Source organism: Fusarium keratoplasticum, chromosome 11 (assembly GCF_025433545.1).
Source record: "Fusarium keratoplasticum isolate Fu6.1 chromosome 11, whole genome shotgun sequence".
Classification (NCBI taxonomy): domain Eukaryota; kingdom Fungi; phylum Ascomycota; class Sordariomycetes; order Hypocreales; family Nectriaceae; genus Fusarium; species Fusarium keratoplasticum.
The window spans coordinates 1,827,717-1,848,710 of record NC_070539.1 but is presented as its reverse complement, the minus strand read 5'-3'; the positions used below and the strand labels follow the sequence as shown (position 1 = coordinate 1,848,710).

General features: G+C 50.9%; 7 protein-coding genes across 7 annotated transcripts; 3 read left to right on the top strand and 4 right to left on the bottom strand.

Moving 5' to 3' along the window:
* Positions 1-248: 248 nt before the first annotated feature.
* Positions 249-1,076, top strand: NCS57_01343600 (AB hydrolase-1 domain-containing protein; the record flags this gene model as incomplete). The annotated part of the gene is made up of 1 exon (XM_053063072.1): positions 249-1,076. The coding sequence occupies one exon, from the start codon at positions 249-251 to the stop codon at positions 1,074-1,076; it is 828 nt and encodes a 275-aa protein (XP_052907967.1).
* Positions 1,077-2,020: 944 nt separating this feature from the next.
* NCS57_01343500 (Beta-glucosidase) lies at positions 2,021-4,703 on the top strand (the record flags this gene model as incomplete). Its single annotated transcript, XM_053063071.1, has 4 exons — positions 2,021-2,074; positions 2,135-2,206; positions 2,261-3,293; positions 3,340-4,703. 4 exons carry the CDS (start codon positions 2,021-2,023, stop codon positions 4,701-4,703), a joined length of 2,523 nt encoding a protein of 840 aa, XP_052907966.1.
* A 663-nt stretch (positions 4,704-5,366) lies between these two features.
* NCS57_01343400 (MFS domain-containing protein) lies at positions 5,367-7,086 on the bottom strand (the record flags this gene model as incomplete). The annotated part of the gene is made up of 4 exons (XM_053063070.1): positions 5,367-6,076; positions 6,128-6,455; positions 6,506-6,822; positions 6,867-7,086. The coding sequence occupies 4 exons, from the start codon at positions 7,084-7,086 to the stop codon at positions 5,367-5,369; spliced, it is 1,575 nt and encodes a 524-aa protein (XP_052907965.1).
* A 630-nt stretch (positions 7,087-7,716) lies between these two features.
* Positions 7,717-9,367, top strand: NCS57_01343300 (GH43-C2 domain-containing protein; the record flags this gene model as incomplete). Its single annotated transcript, XM_053063069.1, has 2 exons — positions 7,717-8,229; positions 8,285-9,367. The coding sequence occupies 2 exons, from the start codon at positions 7,717-7,719 to the stop codon at positions 9,365-9,367; spliced, it is 1,596 nt and encodes a 531-aa protein (XP_052907964.1).
* Positions 9,368-11,565: 2,198 nt separating this feature from the next.
* NCS57_01343200 (uncharacterized protein) lies at positions 11,566-14,439 on the bottom strand (the record flags this gene model as incomplete). The annotated part of the gene is made up of 1 exon (XM_053063068.1): positions 11,566-14,439. One exon carries the CDS (start codon positions 14,437-14,439, stop codon positions 11,566-11,568), a length of 2,874 nt encoding a protein of 957 aa, XP_052907963.1.
* A 465-nt stretch (positions 14,440-14,904) lies between these two features.
* NCS57_01343100 (HET domain-containing protein) lies at positions 14,905-16,902 on the bottom strand (the record flags this gene model as incomplete). Its single annotated transcript, XM_053063067.1, has 1 exon — positions 14,905-16,902. One exon carries the CDS (start codon positions 16,900-16,902, stop codon positions 14,905-14,907), a length of 1,998 nt encoding a protein of 665 aa, XP_052907962.1.
* A 1,735-nt stretch (positions 16,903-18,637) lies between these two features.
* NCS57_01343000 (Carboxylic ester hydrolase) lies at positions 18,638-20,411 on the bottom strand (the record flags this gene model as incomplete). The annotated part of the gene is made up of 2 exons (XM_053063066.1): positions 19,713-20,411; positions 18,638-19,651 (listed from the first exon to the last, which is right to left on the bottom strand). Exons 1-2 carry the CDS (start codon positions 20,313-20,315, stop codon positions 18,638-18,640), a joined length of 1,617 nt encoding a protein of 538 aa, XP_052907961.1. The 5' UTR covers positions 20,316-20,411.
* Positions 20,412-20,994: the final 583 nt, after the last annotated feature.

The window sequence follows — 20,994 nt, the reverse complement described above, 5'->3', positions numbered from 1 at the left end:
TCGATGCATAATCACGCTTTTAATAGTTTGCTTGAAAAAGCGTGAGACAGTTCCTGAAAGCATATTGTTTTCAAGTCTGAATCTAGATAGTTACACATTCTATCATCACCTGACTCTCGCAGGATCACGCTGCTGCCTGTTCCGGATTAATTCAAACACCGAAGACGGCGTCGCACATTGAGCACCAACCTTTCATTTCCCTGCTGACGCGGCATTTGACTTGAACACCTCAAACACACTCAGCAAACATGTCGGAAGAACAAGTGCCCAGCCAAGAACTCTTTTTCCGTTCATACAATGAATCTTCACCAATTACACTCGTGCTCCTCCACGGCCTCTTTTCTTGCAGCCTCGAGTGGGAGCACGTCGTGCCTCATCTGAAAGAATATCATGTCATAGTCCCCGACCTCCCCAAGCATTCCCAGTCACGAAATATTGGCCCATTCTCACTAGATTTGGCTGCGAACAGTGTCGCAAATCTCATCAAGAATCATGCGCACGATGGAAAAGCCCACGTCATCGGCCTATCGCTAGGCGGCTTTGTCACCATGGAACTCATACACCGCCATCCAACCCTTGTCAACTCTGCCTTTGTTACCGGATCGGCACCCTTTTTGCCTTGGCAAGTCTGGGCGGCAAAGCGACCGAGCTTGCTACACTATGGTCTATCGTTTGTGCACTCCACGGGACTCTACGCGTTTATGGTGTGGAAAGCCGGCCTCAAGAGCCATGGAGAGTTGTCAAAGGAGATTGTTGCCAATAACGACTGGAACTTGGTAAACGACGCATATGGGGAACTCGCTGAGTGGCAGCAGGAGGCTGTTAAAAGAGTTGCTGCGCAAGACAAGCGCATCCTGGTGGCTGGCGGCGATCAAGGTGATAACCTTGAGGGCACAAAACAACTGGCTCTCGAACTTCAACGACAGGGAAATACGGATGGCAAAAAGAGCTGCGCTTATGTGGTCAAGGGCGCAACTCATGCATGGGATTTACAGTTTCCAGAACTTTTTGCTGATGGGATCAAAGCCTGGATTGAAGAAAGGTCTTTGCCTAAAGGTTTTGAGAGTCTGCTATAGGGTTGGAAGAGATCGCCCTGTTGGGCTGGGCCGTGGAGCTAGACAGGGATTTTGCGAGTGATCGCCGCACCAGGTTTGGTGTGGTAATGAAACATTGACCTGATAAGATGAGATGGCTTGAATTGTGTCATAACTTTTATGCACTCCCGTATTCATTGAATTCTTTTCATCTTCTGATTAATGGCTGTTCACATTTACAGCCATGACTTCATACATCCCCATCATCCAAAATGGTGTGTCAAGATAAAAGATCAACGATAGGTGTGCTCGTCCAGATAAAAATAGCCGCGATTTATGCAGTCTTATGCATTCCCAAGTCATATTTGAAATGCTAACGTTTCGATAGAAGTTTTTTCATGGGCAATACTGGCAGGGCAGGGAGGAGGAAAAACCCTGAGTCAAGAGACAAAGCGAGAGGGGGATCACGAAAGCTCCTTTCAAGATCGTTTAGATTCGATACGATAAATACGTATTTGCAAGAGGAAGTGCATGCGACCAAGGGCCGGCAGAGTCGGGCTTGGCAAGCGTCGGTCGGTGCCGGTTAAAATTGCAGTGAAAATTTTGCACAAACTTCTATAATCAACAAACTCAAGGTGAAAAATGTTAAAAATAATGAGTGCATTTGAGTAGACGTTATTTTTTAATATAAATAAATCAAAGATCATAGTCTTCACCTAATAGAATACTCTGCTATATCGACTCAGCATATTCAGTACGAACTATGGGTCCTCCAACGGCGAGTCTGTTTATTGGCTGGGCTGGTCCAGGTGGGAAGCTGAATTCAGGCTAAATCGGGGTCTCGGGGGAATGGAGAGCGAGACACAAGAGGCATGGTTCACGTTTGTATATATGAGTCGACATTATTTCATTAAAGAAAATGTACTTCGCGTGTCCTGTCGATTCCAGCTCGTTGTTAACCTCGCCTGTAACCATTAGCCATAAACATGGCATCTGTTGATATCGATGCCATCTTGGCCAACCTGTCTCTCGAAGAAAAGGTTCACCTCCTGCCAGCTATGGTGCCTCTCAACTCGGCTCAGGACTAACACGTGAACTAGATTTCATTGCTAGCTGGCGGCGATGTATGGTTGACCGTACCAATTCCAGACAAAGGCGTTCCCTGTGTCAAGGTACCTGAAAGTCTTCTCGAATGCCCAAGTCCTCCTGCCTGATTCTTCACTTAGACAACCGATGGCCCAAACGGCGCCCGGGGCAGCAAAATCAAGGATGGAAAGAGTGCAGCCTGCTTTCCTGCTGCTTGCAATGTGGCCTCGACCTTCGACGTCGACATTGCCCGTCGTATCGGTATGGCCCTAGGTGAAGAGACACTGACAAAGGGGGCCCGTTGCCTCCTAGCCCCGACTGTCTGCATCCACAGACATCCGCTTGGAGGTCGCAACTTTGAAAGCTTCTCTGAGGATCCTTTCTTGACTGGTCAGATGGGCATAGCCAATGTTATTGGGCTCCAATCCATTGGGGTGTCAGCGACTGTCAAGCACTTTGCCGTCAACGAGCAAGAGACGCAGCGGCTCAATGTCAACGCCGTCATCGCCGAACGACCACTTCGTGAGATCTACCTCAAGCCGTTCGAGCTCATCATCAAGAACGCCAACCCGTGGGCCATCATGACGGCATACAACAAGATCAACGGACACCACGCCGATTCCAACGAGTACTTGCTGAAGAAAGTTCTCCGGGGTGACTGGGGCTGGACTGATGGCTTAATCATGAGTGATTGGGGCGGCGTCAATTCAACGGCTGAGTCGATCAACGCTGGCGTGGATCTTGAGATGCCGGGGCCCGCGCGTTGGAGAAAACCAGAAGTGGTGCTTGAAGCTATGAAACAAGGCAAACTGACAGAAGAAACCATCACCGACAGGGCTCGCAAAGTGCTTGCCTTCCTCAAGCGACTGAATGCCTTCGAAAGCCCGATCTGGAGTGATCCAGAGGAACACGCCATCGTCAATCCCCAACACTCGGCTCTTATCCGCGAAGCCGGCGCTAAGGGCATCGTGCTTCTCAAAAACGAAAACCACTGCTTGCCTTTGACGAAAGAAAAAGTGCAAGGAAAGAAGATTGCTCTTCTCGGTTATGCTAAAGAGTGTCTCGCTCATGGCGGCGGGAGCGCGTCGGTTAAGCCGCATTATAGGGTCACTCCGTGGGAGGCCTTCCACGAGGCATTCAAGGGCCAAGATGTGGAGTTTGTCTACTCTAAAGGTATTGAATTCCTTTCAGTTCTTGATTCTTATTTTGACATGCCTAGGCGCACATACGTTCCGTCAACTCCCCCTTCTCGTCGATCACATTTTCGACCTTGAGGGAAGCCCGGGATTCACGTACCATATTTATGAACCGGGAAATTCGACGCCTACGAAGACGATTCACGGTTATGACAAGTCCGAGATGTCACTCCTGGATGGGCACATTCTGCACAACGTTGAGATAGACCTCATCGGTGCATTCCATCCGCCTGAGTCAGCCAGTTACTACCTCACTTTATCCAGCCTGGGTCCATCTAAATTGTTCATCAACGACAAGATTATACTGGAGCAAAAGGCCAATTGTCCAGACGCAATGGGCTTCCTGTTTGGAGGGGTCCCTGTCCCCAAAGTCCGCGTCCCCATGGAAGCAGGCAAGAAGTACACCATCCGAGTTCATGCTTCACCGCCTGTACCCGATGGAGACAAGGATCTTGGCTTTCTGGAAGGTCAGGTTGGAGTGCGCTTAGGCTACATGTCATCAACGGAGCATGACGCCGATATCCTGTCCGAAGCTGTCGACCTTGCCAAATTAAGCGACTACTCCATCATCTTTACCGGAAACGACCCGGCGTGGGAGACAGAGGGCCAAGACCAAGCAAGCTTCCATCTACCAAAGGACGGCAGCCAAGACCGTCTCGTCTCCGCTATCGCAGCTGTATGCTCGAACACAATCGTCGTGAACAGCACCGGCGTCGCAGTGGCTTTTCCCTGGCTGCACCAAGTCCAAGGCCTCCTCCAGACGTGGTTCCCAGGCCAAGAAGCCGGAAACTCCATCGTCGACGTTCTGACGGGCGCGCAAAATCCCGAGGGCCACTTGACATGTACGTTCCCGAAGAGACTCCACGACTGTCCTGCGTACGGCAACTTTCCCGGGGACAAGCACAGCACCCACGGCTTGGAGGTCAAGTACGAGGAGGGAGTGTTCGTGGGATATCGTCACTTTGATAGGCTACCAGCTGATGCAGTCAACTTTCCGTTTGGCTTCGGCTTATCTTATACGACCTTTGGATTTGAAGAGTTTACTGTGAGTAAGCAATCTGGAGACATCTTTGCAGTTCAACTCCGGGTACGAAACACTGGAGCTGTCAAGGGTGCGACGGCGGTGCAGATTTATGTTGGCAGCAAGAACCCATCTCTCAGCAACCCTATCAAGGTTCTTGCCGGGCTGAAAAAGGTTACTTTGGAGCTAGGATCGTCCACCATGGTCGAAATTCTTGTTGAGGCGCGTGACTTTGCCTTCTGGGATGAGGAGACTCATGGATGGGTTGTTGAGGCTGGGGAGTACGAATTCAGCGTCGGCAGATCGTCCGCAGAGCTTGTGGCAAAGTTGGTAGTTCAGCTTGACCACAAGACCTTTGCACCTTGAGACTTTTAATAAAATATTTTTATTCATCTTTGTATACGGGAGAAAGGTCATTCGAGATCATAATGCTCATAAAGACTACATTCTTTGAGCTAGCACGAGGTTCCTTCGCTCGATTCACAGAAGATTTTAAAAGCTGTCATCAAAGAAGCTTACAAAGCGTCCGAGAATGGGATGATGGGAACCATGCCTGCTGACTTTGCCAAGCACGAGCGGTCGCGAGGAGTCGTCCCAGGCACAGTCTACTCTCGCATCTTGATACGATTAATCGTCTTCACGACTTGTTGGATCATGGACCCACTAAACTCGGTGCAATTCAAGCCGAGACCGGGTCCTCCAACACCATGATGAGCCTCACATTTTGGAGCAGACATGTCCTTGGCGCTCCAACTGAGCTGATACGGTATTGACTATCATTGCCCAAGGAAACACAATGCCATATAGCGTCGAGTATGGGTCCAAGCGGTCGAAATACAGTTCTCTTATCATCATCTTGTCTATCTACTTTCACATAGGTACATATGGGAATGCAAGTGCCAAAACTATCTGAAGAATTGAACTACATCCCAGCTTCTCCTTCCTAAGTGCTAACCCCGAAGACGCTCAACATCCTTCAGCTATCACATGAATTCAGTCACGGCCCACAAGTCAAGATAGCCGACATTATTAAACAGTCTCGATGACATCCTCGGTCGGGCCTGCTTTGGCGTTCATGTGAGCAGTAGCAGTGACATTGACTTGGTCTCCATCGAAAATCTGACTGACTTCCTCAAGGGTTCGACCAGCAGTCTCGGGGAAAAAGAAATAAACGAGAACCAGCCAGACGCAGAGCATGACGATCCAGACAATGTAATACTTCCACTCGAGAGCCTCCATGGCAACTGGGTTGGCGAAGCCGTTGAAGAGACCAGCTCCATAGGTGAAGATCTGTTCAATGGTATAGCCCTTAGCACGGAGCGTGTAAGGCATGATCTCGAGGATATATGTGGGCAGGACCGGGCCGATGCTGAGGTTGTAGAAGAGCTGGAAGACGAAAATCATGGCGACAACGCCGATGCCCAGACTTCCATCTTCAAAGTTGCGCTGCTGGTTGATGGATGAGAGAACAGTCCAGATCAGGTAGGCAGATGCCATGCCAGCGAAGCCTGCCAGCAGAATAGTCCTGCGTCCAAAGCGGAGGATGCCTGTAGCGCCGATGATAGCGATACCGTAGCAGAAGATGGTGAGACCGCCATTGATTAAGTTCTGGCGCTCGGGATCCTCAATGCCGATGCTTCGAAGGACGATGACCAGGTAGAAGGAGACGAGACCGTTACCGGACCACTGAGCAGAGAGGCCCAGAATGATGGCAATTGCGAGACGCCAGCGGTTTCCCTCTGGTGCTTTTGTTAGCATGCGAGTTGCATAAAGTAAACTCTGGCACTTACTGGTCGAGAAAAAGTCGAGGTATGACTTTGTGTTTTGAAGCTTCTCAAGCTCGATAGCAGCCTCAATCTCCGCCATTTCGTATCGCACAAGTGGCGACACATCTGCATCCGTATTCTCACCAGCATGGTAGCGGTTTAAAACCTTTCTCGCCTCCTCCAGCTTGCCGTGGCTCACTAGCCATCGGGGCGATTCAGGCACCAAGTAGATGAAGCAGCCTTGGTAAAGCGAAGGAATGCACTGGAGCAGAGAGGGAATCTTCCAGCTCCAGCTGTTGCTCATTTTGAAGGTGCCATAAGTACTCCAAGCTGCAACAATTGCTCCAAGGAACTAGAAATGGCTGTTAGTGCCATTCACTCTTGAAGGGGGATGTGGCATACCCAGGTCGTAGAAGCAAACGAAGTGATGAAGGGTCGATGCGTAGGATAAGACAGCTCTGCCATGAGCGGGTTGGCGGCAACTCCAACCATTCCAGTGCCAAAGCCTACGAAAAAGCGGCCGGCCAGGAAAAGGTCCAGGTTGGTGGCGGCCGTCTGAAGAGCTGTCCCTAGAAGGGCAAGCAACGAGCCAACAAACACAGGAAGCCGGCGGCCAAAGCGATCAGCGATGTAGGGGACGATCGGTAGGCACACAACGGCGCCAATGATCTGCATGGTGTTGAGGACGCCGAGGCGGGCCCCGGTAGGGTTATCAAAGTCTGCGAATGTCAGTCTCATCCCCAACACCACGATTTGAACTCACCAGAGATCCAAACTGGAACAGATTGGAGTCCATTCATCATGCTTGAGTCGAATCCAATTAGGTATCCCGTCATCATTGGCACCGAAAGCAAAAGATTGAGCTTGACCAGGTGTGGTGTCTTCCACCATGGTTGTGTTCGTTGTGGCAGGACACTGCTCAAGTCGGTATAGTGGGTCGTTCCTCCCACATTTTCGGATGCAGAAGTAAGCTTGGGTGCCATCTTGGACTGAGGGAAATGGGCTTGCTCAGTATCGTTGTCGAAATGGTCAGTTGATGAAACTGGAACCCCTGATGAGACAATGGGGAAATACTAGGCCAAGAGGCAGCTAGATGCTTTTATAGAAGAGAAACTGTGCATTTGGAAGTCTTTCTGGTGCCTCTAACATGTTCATAACCGAGGTAACGAGATCCAGTCTCGTTCTCTGATACCCCGAACCATTTACCAACACTTCATAACGGGAACATGGTGTCCATGCCATCAACCGACTTCTAGCTCGAGCCTAAGTCCCAACAACACCCTCCACATGACTCTATCACGTTAGAGTCGTGTGCTTTGACAGTGGCGAGCTTATTCAAGTGGAGCGGAAGGATGGGGTAGTGCGTGGATCTGCATCATGACCCCATGGGGGTTCGGGGTTGGTGTCGACCGAATTAAACGTATTCAATACGGAAAATCGACATTAGCCTAAACGGTTGCAGCGATTTGGCGGAGGTGCACACCCAGCACTGGGTTCGATGCAGGCACAAAACCCGTCACGCCGTTCGTTATTCAGAGGTCGAGATTCTACACTCACAGTTTTACCCATTCAGCCCCAGTCCAGACCCCTTACTCACGCTTACCTCTCCAATCATGGTCAATGAGACGTCCCCCACCTGTGTCAACCCCATTCTCTGGGAAGACTTGCCAGATATGGAAGTCATCCGCGTCGACGACGTCTACTACATGAGCGCGTCGTCTTTTCACTTTTCACCTGGTGCACCGCTTCTTCGGTCATACAATCTTGTAGACTGGGAATACATCGGCCACTCGGTCCCAGACCTGGCTGCGTTTAGCCCCAAGTTCCGCCTAGATGGCAAGAATGCTCTCGGTTACATCAAGGGTGTTTGGGCTTCGACTCTCAAATACCGAACGAGCAACGGCTTGTTTTACTGGTACGGCGCCATTCAGGGAACCAACGAGACCTTCATCTACACAGCCAAGAACCCCAGTGGCCCATGGACCGCACATCCTCCTATTGAGCACTACTACTACGACTGCGGTGTGCTCATTGATGAAGATGACTCTTTTTACATGGCCTACGGAACAAAGACGATTCACGTTGCCAAGCTGTCTGCCGATGGGCTCACGCAAGTCTCGACTCAAGTAGGTGCCAACCTTGGATATCCTGAAGAATGGAAGTTGACTAGAATGATTATAGCCCGTACACGAGTCGGAGCATTTTCTCGAAGGCGCTCGCATGTACAACATCAAGGGCAAGTACTACATCTGGCTGACAAAGCCTTGGGCTGGACAATATGTGCTCAAGTCCGAGAACGGACCCCTCGGGCCCTATGAGTGCCGCAATGTTGTGGGCAGCATTCGCGCTCCAGTTCCAGGTGCCGGACCACCACATCAAGGAGGTCTGGTAGAGACGGCAGACGGCAAGTGGTACTACATGGCCTTCATCGATGCTTTCCCCGCTGGTCGCATCCCCGTCCTGGCACCTGTCGAGTTTGACAGCGAGGGCTGGCCAAGTATTGTGGCCGATTACCCTGACGAGTGCGGACAATGGCGGGTGGAATACCCTCCTGCTGTTGAGCACTGCCGCGCCGAGAAGCCTAAGACATGCTGGAGAGAGCATTCCTTCACCGGCGAGCTGGAACATTGCTGGGAGTGGAATCAAAGCCCTGACAACTCCAAGTGGAGCATTCAAAGCAATCAGCTGGTCCTCGAAGCCGCCGCAGTCACAGACTGCCTCTACCTGGCGCCCAACACCCTCACCCACCGAACCCTGGGGCCAAGCAGCACGGCTACCTTTTGTGTGGACTGGGCCAAGCTCAAGGATGGAGACAGAGCTGGTGCATCAATCTTTCGCGATCACAGTGCATATATTGGCATTCATATGGACGGCGACAAGGCCAATTTGGTGTACGTTGACGATCTGACACTTGGGCCTGCTGGGGAATTGGTCAACTGGCTGGACGGTCGACCAGTTGCAGGAGACTGGGGAGTCACCTCAAAGGGCTCTGTCAAAGCCGAGACACCATTGACGCAGCAACGACTTTGGTTGCGAGTCCGCGTCAACGTCGCAGCTGCATGCGTTGACGGATATGAGAAGGAGCCCAGACAAGCGACATTCGAGTACAGCATCGACGGCGCCACCTTTGAACGCTTTGGTCCTGTTTTTACGCTCGTCAATGCGGGTGATGGCTGGATTGGCTATCGTTTTGCTGTGTTTAACTTTGCGACCAAAGCTTTGGGAGGACAGCTGACTGTGGAATCCTGCGCGATTGAGAAGTGAGCGACTGCATATATATGCGCTTGAGCTACGTAGACATCTTACATACTAAGAGTTTAATTCATTTAATCTCACAGCTTAGATTCACCGAGCAGTGTCCTGTCAAAATAGTGGTTGAGGCGTAGGGGGCAAAGGGTGTCTCACGGAGGAGGTCTTTGCGGGAGCGACTTATCCATTTCTCGGGCTTTTTCCGAGAAATTCGTGCAATACCTACCCTGGCATAGATTGACTCTGTGCCTATTCAATTTGTGAATTTTTCAAATGCTGGCTCAAGAGTCACCCGCGGTGCGTGACCTCTCTCGACGCAATAAAGGAGCAAGACCAATACGCGTATTCAACAAAACCGAGGATTGCGAGAATGAGAAATGCGAGGCAATAGGTTCACATTGAGTCTGGTAAGTGTTGATCATATTTATATAGAATTGAATGAGGCTTTTAGGCCTACCTGAGAGCGTGTGCTATTGAATACCGTCACTGTTGAGCCGTTAACATCCCCCTTGGTGAGTTGAGCGCATTTATAAGTCGAGAGCCAAGAGGACAACTCCTTACGACGTATGGAAATTCATAAAACTTCTTGGATGAGAGGATATCCGGCTTGGCATACATTCAATGGTGTAGTTATGATTTTGGAAAGCGAAGTGCCGGGGGCACAGTCTTCGCTCTAAGGTAACCTAACAAACGCGTCTTGGTCTATCCCGCCTAGTGGAAGAACGAGAGCGTATCGCCAGCTAACTCTTGCTTGGTCAATCTTAGTATGACGTAGTTTTTGCGGATATTGAGCGTACTAGTGAGTCTGTAAAGCACCCGAGCCCTGATTTCATATTGTGAAGGCCTGTTGCTTTTGCGCTTATGTTTCGATGCGCTACTTGGTGGCCATTGGGTTTGGCGTCAGCATTTCCATGACATCCGGCTGAATCGCATCTCAGTTTAGCCACAATGGCGCTGCACCAGGAATATTGGTATTGGAGCGCAAGAAACCTCATCTGCCCACCACAGGTTCCTCGACCATGAACCTGGCACCCAATGTTTCCGTGACGCGGACTCGGGACAACTTCTGCATGGGCAGCGTGCTTGTGCTTGCTACTCCATTGGCTACCATATGTCCCTGCCAAGAGGGTTTTGGACAGGACCGGCTTAGCCTTCCGCCAAATAGTCGTATTTCGACACGACAAATCGGTTCATTTGTGCCCGAAAGTCACCCCATGAGGCTCCAGCCAGCGAGCAGGAGTTTCCCCGCCCCCAGCTGAACTCGAGCGGAATTCTCGTTCGTCTGCTATCGAGTATACTGTACGTGTACGGAGTAGGCTTGCGAGTATTCTTGTAAATATCAAGTATGCGATGCTACTTAGTGCTCGAGGCGTTCAAGAATTCCTTGCCACCTTAGCCTTAGCTTGCCATGGAGACAAGCATGTCTGACACGATTCTCCACCGCACTTGTCACCTCAACCAAAATCGTAACATGACGCTCATCATTCAGCACGCGATTGGACATCTCTGTGCCCTGGCCCGTACCACTCCTTCGATATTTATCTTCCTGGGCGGCGAAGGCTGCCACCACATTGGCTCTCTAAGGCCTAACCAGTACCTCCTGCCCCTAAAAGAACTCTTACCTTTGCTGTTCTCCATCCCCCGTCACACCGAGGGGACTATCTGCTAGGGTGCTCTTCTTGAGGCAATCCGCCCTGGTTATAGCAACACTGAACCGTACTACGGCCGACTGATGTCGGCCACCGGCCGCGATGTTCCCGAGGCCGAGGCTACTATCGAAAAGATGATCAGTTTGGACGCCAGTGAGGATGTGTTTGTTATTATTGCGCATGATAGAGGCCTTTTGGGAGTAATTGACTTTTTTCCGAAAAAGGCCAATGAGTGGAAGGAGAAGGGGTGGAAAGATGCTAGTCGGTGGAGGTTCCTGGAGGATTTCAAGGGCGCCCTTCCAAGCGCTTGAAGCGCTTCTATACAAGCAAGCAAGGAAGGTACGCTGCTCTACATTTGAGATACGGAGGACCTTGATGGCAATGTCTTTTCTGTTGTCCTTAGAAGGCAATAGGTTTTCTCCATCAACAGCTCCTAACCTCGACTGATCCATGTTCTTTGGCGTGTTCGATCTTCATGGATATTCTCGGCAAGTAATTATGTTAGACTACAACAAAAAGATATACCGTGCTATGTTGTAAATGGCCAACCATTTCTGATTTCCGCTACCTGCCACCATGCAGAACATGGTCTTTGGCAAGATATGAACCCCTCCCCTCGTGCTCAGTGAGAAATTGAAGCAATTCGTCTCCCCTCTGTTTCACGCGGAGGGGCCAATCTTGACGGTTATCCTTGTTCAACCACCCCCGCAACTCCTTGATCCCACCAGCGTCGTACCTAACCATGGTCTCAGCCACGTCCATGACTTGGACCAATTCATCGTTCGTCCAAACTTCGCGTGTGAGTCCCGACGGGTCCTGCAGCCAGAGCAACCAGGGCGTGAATACGCTGTCTCCAAGCCGAGGATTGGCCCCGGACCTCAAAAGCAGTGAGACGCCTTCGGGTGAAGGGCGGTTTCTTGTAGCTAGGCGGAATAGTGACTTGAATTCAAGCGACAATAACGGGGGACAGCCACATGCAGGCATTCTGGAACTGTTGAGTGTCGAAAATTCGGGGTTCCTTATCATGTATTCTCGGGCACCGACGTCAGCGGCCAGGAGCAGAGTCGAGTGCAGATAATTCTTCGCTGTGGGATCCGGCACCGGAGGGCAAGCTTGAGCCAGAAATGAGAGATCCTCATCTTTGAGTTTATCTCTGCAAGCGTTGAGCTCGCTCAGGAAGTGAGGCAACTGCCCGAAGAAGGACATTTGCGACTCGGTGTTGCCCATTTGAACCCAGAAGAGGCCACTGCGGAGAGCTTCAGACAGCTGTCCCTGAATTATTTCAGCAATCGCGCCCTCTTCACGTTTCAGGTCACAAACGTCAAGCATCATAAGATAAAGGTCTCTCGTCGATAGGTCTGTAGCCACGGTCCGGCCATGAGAGTCCAGCTTCAAGCAATCGCGCTCCCATACCCGCTCATCACTCAAATACTCAAAGACGGTGCGATGCATGAATACAACGTTTCCACCCACGAAGATATCATCCTCACTTGAGGCCCCTGGGTTATCAGCATCGACATGAATCAAATTTGACTGAGTTTCGAGAAGCCCACCACACCGACTGCGTAACCGCCCTTCAAGGACGGCGCAGAGATCTATCTTGTCCTGCATAGAGAGATCCACGATGCCACTTGCAGAAATTTCCGAGTCTTCAATAAGTGCAAGGGCGAGTGTGCTCATGTATGTGAGGGCCGGGCAATCCGGGTTTCTCGAGGCTCGTTGGCTTTCGTAGCACAGACGCAACAAGTAAGCCCCCTGGTGTTTATATCGTTGATTGATCTTGGCAAGCATGAGATCAAAGAGATCCTCGAGTTCCGGTGGCAGCTCGTCTACCCTCCTCCGAAGTTCTGGTAACCGATCACAATCTTCGAATCCGGATAGAAGCGATCGACATGCCAGAACGACCCAGAGAAACACGCCAGATGACTTGTTGACCAGGTCTTCCATCATGCCCTTTGCTCCCTCAGGAGATCGCTTGAGAAGCCGCTTTATGTACTGGTGGCCGCCAATAACATCCTCCACATACGCCCTGATGTCCTTCCGCGTGAGGTCTTGCAGGTGCAGCTTGGGAAGGTTCTCGTATGCAGCCACACAAGCCGGGATAGGTCGGCTCGAGACAAGGACTTTGATGTGGCTGGAGCGACCGAGCTCTTGGATTAGCGAAATGCTTTCCCGAATGTTGCCTTCAAACTCATCAAGCCCGTCTATGAATATGCAAGACTTGCCCACGGTAGGTTCGCTGATGAGTACCCGGAAAGCATATCGAAGCTCTGACAGCGATGGCAAACTCGGGTTATTGTCGGTTTCTTTGAGTTCTTTGACCATACCCGGTAGCGCTTGGTGAATGAGAGACGGATTGGGCTTCAGCAGTTGGTACAAGAGTGCCCGTGATAGCCCCTCAAAAGACTTTTGCTCCTGGGTACCGAGATTGAAGAAGAAAAAGTCGACCAGCGTGTACGAGCCTGCGCCAGACCACTCTCGGAGAAGGCTACGGGTGCGCTCTTGTGAATGAAGATACTTCATAAGAGTCGACTTGCCGCTCCCAGCCTTGCCAGATATCCAGTATATGCCATGTTGGGAATCTTGTCGGAGCCACCGAGATAAATCATCCCAGCGAGCCTCGCCTTTTGGTGGATGGAGAGCCCACTGGAGGGTATCAAGATGTGCATCAGCCACGTCTTCCCTCCTGTCATGGATCTTCCTGAACCAGAGCCGGCTGAGTATCATCTCCTCACAGGTGCGAGATATTTTTCGCTGGGCTGACTCAGAAATGAGTTGGTGTGAGTCTCGGGAGGCTTCAAGCAACAGCTTGAGGTCTGATAACCCGCGAATAGTCTTGACGTCGTCATCTGCCATGTTCTGGAGGGATGGCTGCCCACGAGTAACAGGCGTGAGCTTATCGAGGCTCGCGATGAAATCAGCCAGATCCCTGACAAGGCCCTCAAACTTTTGCTTGTCACGAACAGCCCAGCGGGCCCTGGAGCGAAAATGTTTGTCGTTGTGCTGCGAGATTCTCTTTTTAAAATCTTCGTATTGGCCGTTGAACACTCTCATACGCCAGGCGCTGATTGAGGGGATGGAGGTGATCTCTGAGACAGGCTCTTGATCGTCCGTCTGGGAGAGACCATATTTGCTTTTCAGAGCGGAAGCATCTGTTAACAAGAGTCGAATGCAGCTCAAGATCTGACCGATAGCTTCCTGAATGTGAACTTGATCCAGACATGGGTCGTAGTCGTATTGGCGCAAGAGGCCGACTCGATCAGTCCACTGGAGGAGAAGAGCCTTCTGTATGTCGAACTTGATCTCCAATATCTCGTAGTCTCGCCCCAGGCCACGGGAATCGGCCAACAGACTGAAAAGGTCGATGGTATCCTTGAAAGCGCCGATGAGGCCTGCGACCCCGACGGCCCCGAGAGCGAGTCCTGCAACCTCGGCCATTTGATACCTGTTGTCTAACTCGTCCCCAGGAAATTTGGGCGTGGATTGAAAGGTTGTGGAGCAGTGCTCAACTTGAGGCCCAACGCTTACGCAGATTGAGGCGCAAGGCGACAGGCATCCCCTCACGCGACAATATTTAATAATGGGTGTGTGGCTTGGACTTCATGGAGGTATTCAAATATCCGTTAAATAAATCATGCGTTTTTCCAACCAGCTACTCCCGCAGTAGTATCCTACCGTCCTTGAAAGACAGGAGTCTTGCGGCCAAAGTTCACCAAAGTTTTCACTTGAGCTTTTGTATATCAATCTCGGGCTCGTCAAAGACAAATTTCCAGGACTGGGGCCAGGCACTTCGAGTCGGCCTTCGGCCTAGTTAGTGTACCTATTAGCCATTTTCTGTAAAGCGATCTTCAACGTTGAGATTGTGCTAGTTTTCTTCCTTGACATTTGGGTACATCACAAGCATCAATGTCCTCGTTCTCCAAGCCTTCGCGTCCATGACACATAACGACTTATACCCAACATAGGAACCATAAATGTCCAGAACAACACTTTTATGGTCAAGGTCGACAAGTAGGGCCACAGCATAACCCAAATGAGTACCTCCAAAACCGGATGTAGAGAGTGAAAAATAGGAAAGTTAAGCCAAACGGCCAGCAGATACAATGCGCCATATAACGTAGACTTGGTCTCAAAGGCGGATGAAATAATGTCCCTCATGCCCTCCATCAACCACGACTCAAACCGGAAGTCGCGGCCAGGCCACATAATGATAGTGGTAGCTAAGATTAGAAGCGGTTTGTGCAGGATGGCCTCCTGCATCCGTTCGAATAGTAGAATGATAGGCCACGCCCCGCGGGCACCAAGGACACCGAAGATGCATCTATCCAGAAGCCTGCTGAGACGCATTCGGGCCCATAGCAATGATTCAGATATTGGATCCGGTACCTCCCACGAGAAGACCTCTACGACAATAGCTCTCTGGCCAAAGACGGCCTGCCTCTCGACTTTGGCAAAGAATGTGCCATAATCTGGACTTGTGTTTCGAAGGTCCTTGTCAAGACTGGAGTATGTCGCATCGTAGGTTACCCATTCGCATTCCCCAGTGCACCTGGACGGCCGGCGGACCCAAGCAGAGATAGTCAAGGAGTGTGAGTCGACAATGGCCCCACAATGTATCGGTTTTAAGATCAGGCGGAGCTCGCTTTCCCTTCCGAACCGATCTTCTGGCTCGTCCATTGTGATGACGCCTGTTGTTGGAGACCAGGTGTATCCTTCTGAAACACTATACACTGCGATATCCCTGGAGAGGAGCTTGACGAGGAATGAGCCGGGCGGGATCTGATATTTTTCTGGGGGAGGGACTGTCATGAGGTACACGGGGAATATGGGTGTCCGCTTCCATACCAGATGACTCGTCCACGCGACTGGCGCGTAATTGGCTCGAAAGAACCGATTTCCGTGTAGTTCTTCGAGCTTTATCATGAGGAGATTCGTTGCTTTGTTTTGTCCACAGGGGATTATGCCGTAAGGCTGACCCCCAATCCGCCTCACGCGGAGGTCAATTCGAATGCCACGATTTGTAAGTGAGAACGGTGCAGACTCCTCTCCGGTATCGACTTGAACAATGTCCCCTGATGCAGAAAAGGCTGCTGGTGAAGGGGCGAGGATACTTGTCCTCTTGTCAAATTTGAAAATTTGTGTCAGTCCCCGGCGAAGGCCCCATGCGAATATCGACTGATCATCCGTATGGCGGATGATCTCTTCTTGGAGCCGGGTAAAGGCCTTGTTGCCTTCTCCATAGAGCAGAGGCATATTTATGTCAAATATTCCCAGTAGGCAATAGGCGAGGTCTTCTGTGCGAGTCGTTTGCCGTCCAGACGCCCAACTCATCCGTTGGGCGATACTTGAACTTCTTAATATCGGGCCGGCCTCGGCGCGACCATTCTGAAGAAGCCTCTCATCTATTCCAGTGGCATTCGATATGGCTTTGCCGAGGTTGCTTCGGGAACCGATGTATTTCCAGTTGAAGGTATAGAAGACTAAGTGTCGAGGTGCGATGAGTTCCTGCAGTGTCCAGCCCCTAGTAAACCAGCGACTTTGAACGACGGCAATCTCTCCGTCAGATGGATCATACACGCCAGGCAGATAAGCGTAGCATATCTGGGCATCCTCATACCACCTGAACATGGAGTTGATGGCCTCGGACAGTTCGGCACTACTTGTCTTGTCGATGCAACAGGTATCGACCCAGGCGTACTCTAAATCGTAATATAGAGCGATTTTGCATGTTCTAACGATTTTCTGATAACCGGCTTTCCGAGCATGTTGGCTCGTGTCGTCTTGCATCTGTTGGAATGTGATCTCCTCGTCTCCCCAAGTATGAGAGAGAATCGCGTAGGAGGGCCGGTTGACTTCATTGAACTCTTCCAGCTTGAGGCTTCTAGTGTTGATGAGACGCATCTTTGTTCCCGGGCATAAGGAAGTGTGTGAGAATTTGGAGTTGAGAGTGTTACGGCGTGGCTGAGGACAGGTTGGTGGTTTTCAGCTGAGCGAAATCAGGCTGCGGCGGGACGAAAATTAATAAGCAGCATGAGTCGAACTGATTTGTTGGAATTGATGCAATGGATGGTATATCACTATAGGAGTTGACAAGTCTAAAGTTCTTTTAATTTAATATCAGTCCTCTCACAGCGCTTTAAATGCAGTGAAGGTGCCAAGAAGCAGAGAAACCGCCTTTCGTGAGACACTTCATAATTACAAAGAGTATCGATGATTCTCATTCCCGCAAATTATCTTCCGCTCTTTTTTGACACATTCTCATTCCTGGGCCCTGAAAAGAGAGCGGTTTCTAATGGACATAACGAGGCTTCTTTTCTCTGTCTAACTGTCGCCGCCTGCACCTCCCATAGTTGCTGTGGCTCTGTAAGAATGTGGCTAAACTAAGGACGCCACCAATGACGTCAATAGCCCTCGAACTTCGAGAAACTCTCTGAGGCGCTGTTAGGCGCTGTTAGGCAATTCTAGTAAACAAGGCCCAACATGACGCCTGTGCTACCCTAAGAGCGCGCAAAAATGTTATGTTATCGACCAACGAACTTTTTTATTGGGTATAATGCATTTACAAAGTGGTGACGTTCATCCGCATAGTGATGTCTTTGAGGTTTCACACTGGCTATGGCCTTGTCCAATAACAACACCTTGCCCGAAGTTCTGTTCCAGAACTTCCCACGTCATTGGTCGCTCTTTGTATTTAGGCTTAAAACCAATATGGTATAAGTAGTGAGTGAGTGAGTTGAATGGAAGGGAGCTACCCGATGTTCTCTCGCTGAGCATTCGCTTTAAGCCTGCTCCGACTCTTGCCGGCCCTTCCACCACCGCCAAATGGCTTGGCAATAAAACCATGTCTCAATAGTTCCGAAAATACTGATGAGTACCAGAACGACCATCTTCATGTTCTTGCTGAGACCCAAGGAGTCGAGGCTGAAAGCAGGGTACTTGGGATTGCCTGGGTTCTGTGGTTGAGGGGCTTGGGGCTGTTTGCGAGGATCTTGTTCTTTTTCGGTAGCCCGCATGGTCATTGTTGTCGATAGTAGTCTTGGAGAACTTGAGAGTCGCAAAAATCCCACTCGCATATTGTGCGTGCGTAAGAGTTGGTTGCGCACAGGTGCAAATGGCAAAGACATTATGGACGAGAATAAGAGTACTGAGAGGTTTTGTGGCGAGATAATGTTGAAGAGAAATAGGTTTAAAATGATACTTAGAAGATAAAAGAATGAAAATCATCCTAAGACTCTCCATCGAACGCCGCTATCCTTATATGAGTCCCTGATGAAGAAGCTCATTGCACTCGTATCGCGTATACGTCCCCACCCTAGACCTCGAGGAGAGATCCGCTTTAGGCATAGCGCTTATTCCTTTGGTGTTGATCAATTTCAGGCTCCTTCTCATTGGTCGGGATGTTTCGGGTTGAGACCCTTTGCTCCCGGGGAGAACCGGCGTCAACTTCTCAGGCGGTCACTCCGGAATACGGGATACGATGATGATGCTTGCCTTGATTTGCCTAGATAGGGCAGACTACTTTGCAAGGTTTCGCAATTCAAAGGAAAGTTGAGTCATAAATCTTGTTAACTATCTATCATGCTGTAGGTACAACTACAATTTTACATTTCTTCATTGTCAGGTCTGAAATCAGTTCTCACTGCTGCGAGATGTCCACCTTGCTCCACCAGAACTCGGACTGCTTGCGTCCCCAAACATCATCCACAAACGCGGCAGGGCTACCAACACCGCCTCCAATCAGTTCCTCATTTCCAGGGCCGAACTGAAGAACCTTGGGTGCCTTGCCATCATATGGCTCCCACCTTGGCCGGCTGGCATATTCACCACCGACGGCATTGGGGTCACCCTTGGTGATGAAGCTCGTGACGTAGGCGTTTGTGGTGCCAGCTACCTCCTTCTGTGCTGGAGAGATCTTCACGACATTTGGATCACAGACCTCGTACCTCATGTTATCGCCGTGCTGGGCGCCATTGTTCACAGAGGACACCAGGGCCCAGTGGTAAAGATAGACAGGGGCTGAGGGAGAGGCCAGCTCTGCTGTCTGGCGCACAGGCGCCACATAAGCATAATGAGCGTATGCAGCCTCAATACGCTTATACTGAGCGCCCATGCCTTCTCGTGTCTCCTTGTACTCATCCGAAGTGGCCGGATCAGGGTAAAGGTTGTCGATGGTGTTAATATCTTCCTTAGAGAGAAGAGGTAGCAACTCCTCGAAGAAGTGTCGGAACTCAGATCCAGTGGACATCTTCTTGTCCACATAGAGAGAGCCCTCGTTGGTGGTGAAGCCGGTCATGATGGGCACCTTGTGCCACTTGCCCTGTTTCCACGTCTCCAGGGGCGGTCGGGCGATGATGTCGCCATCGATAACTGGCTGGAAGGCCCAGCGAAGCGAGGGGTTGTATTTATCGAAGGTAGCTGTCTGAGCGGCCGTAATGACGTTCTCGGGTTGCTTTCGCAGGTAGGGGAAGATCTCGTCCTCGGGCAGGTCTTCGGGCACACCAACTTGTTGAAGGAAGTCCTTGAACTGGGCTTCGTGAATAGGTGCGTTGTATGGCCTGACAGCACGAGACGTGGGGGCTCCAGACTCGAGGATGGCCTTGTGGAAGAGAGGTGCAACACCCTCCTTGTAGTGCATCAAGTGATGACCAATCTATTAATCACATATTAACACGACTGATACAGCACATTTGTGGCAACAGAACAGGACTTACAGAGTGGGCTCCAGCTGAAAGACCAAACAAGGTAACATTATCCGGGTCGCCACCAAAGGCCGCAATATTCTCTTGAACCCACTCCATCATGAGAATCTGATCTCGGAGCCCAAGATTAAGCACGCCTTCCTTGGCACTGAGGCTAGACGGCAAAAATCCAAGGGCTCCGATACGGTAGTTGAAGCTAACGGCGATAAATGGCTCAGGGGCATTTGCAACCATTGAAGCAGTCTTGTGCATTGATGCAGTGCCTCTATTGAATGCTCCACCGTGGATGTATAGCGCAACCGGGAGCTTGGCATGCGACCCTGCTGACTGGCGAAAGATGTTCGCAGTCAAGCAGTCTTCGCTGTACTCAAGAGGGGCACTTCCCGCCAAGAGTGGCTTGCCGGGACCTGCAGGACCATACTTGGAAGCGTGAATGACTGTGTCAGAGGAGGGAGGAATCTTGGCCGGCAGACGAAAACGTCGATCGCCGGTGGGTGGCAAGGCATAGGGGACGCCCAGCCAGCCGTCGACTGGCTGCGGAAGCGCGTCCTGCAGCTGGACGCCGATAATCTTACCCTGAGGGAGGGTGACGGTTGGTTCAATCTGGCTTCCCATGGTATCGGATCTTTCGGTGGATGATTTGATTTCCAAGTTCGAAACGAGATAAGCAGGGGCAAAGACAGCCGTCACGCTGGCTGCGTTAAATACAAGCCGAGAACCCAAAAGACTGACGAAACCAGAGGCGAAAGCACCGTGATTCGGAGTAAAGGTGGAGCCCGTAGATCGGAGTCCAAACTGCGCTCCGTGGAAATCTGGGGTTCGGGATGTATGGACCCTGCGGATAACGATGCCGGTAGGCCTAAACAGCTCACTTATCAAGAGACTATGGGCCGACGGAGATAGCAGAGGACACTATTAGATCCCGACAATCAGGTTCCGCGCGATAAAGCCGCCCTGATCCTTCTTATACCCCGCAAAACCGACCCGTCTATATCTCGACGGCTCTTGAGGACGGAGCCCGGATCCTAGATCTGGACACCGAGGACCGGAGGCGACTCGCTAGACCCGGACCCCGCGCAGTAATCGCAGATAACCATGGCTCGATTGGGCACAGAGTGGAGCGGGTTGATAACGGGGGGAAACGCTTGGAGATAGCCATGGAGATGCTAACCAGATACGCGTCTGGTCCCAGCTTGTTCGTGTCATGTACCCCAGATTCTGTTCCATCCACTGCCATTGAAATGGGATAAATAGATGGACGTCGACCCACAGAATCTTCCATGCTCCTCCATCC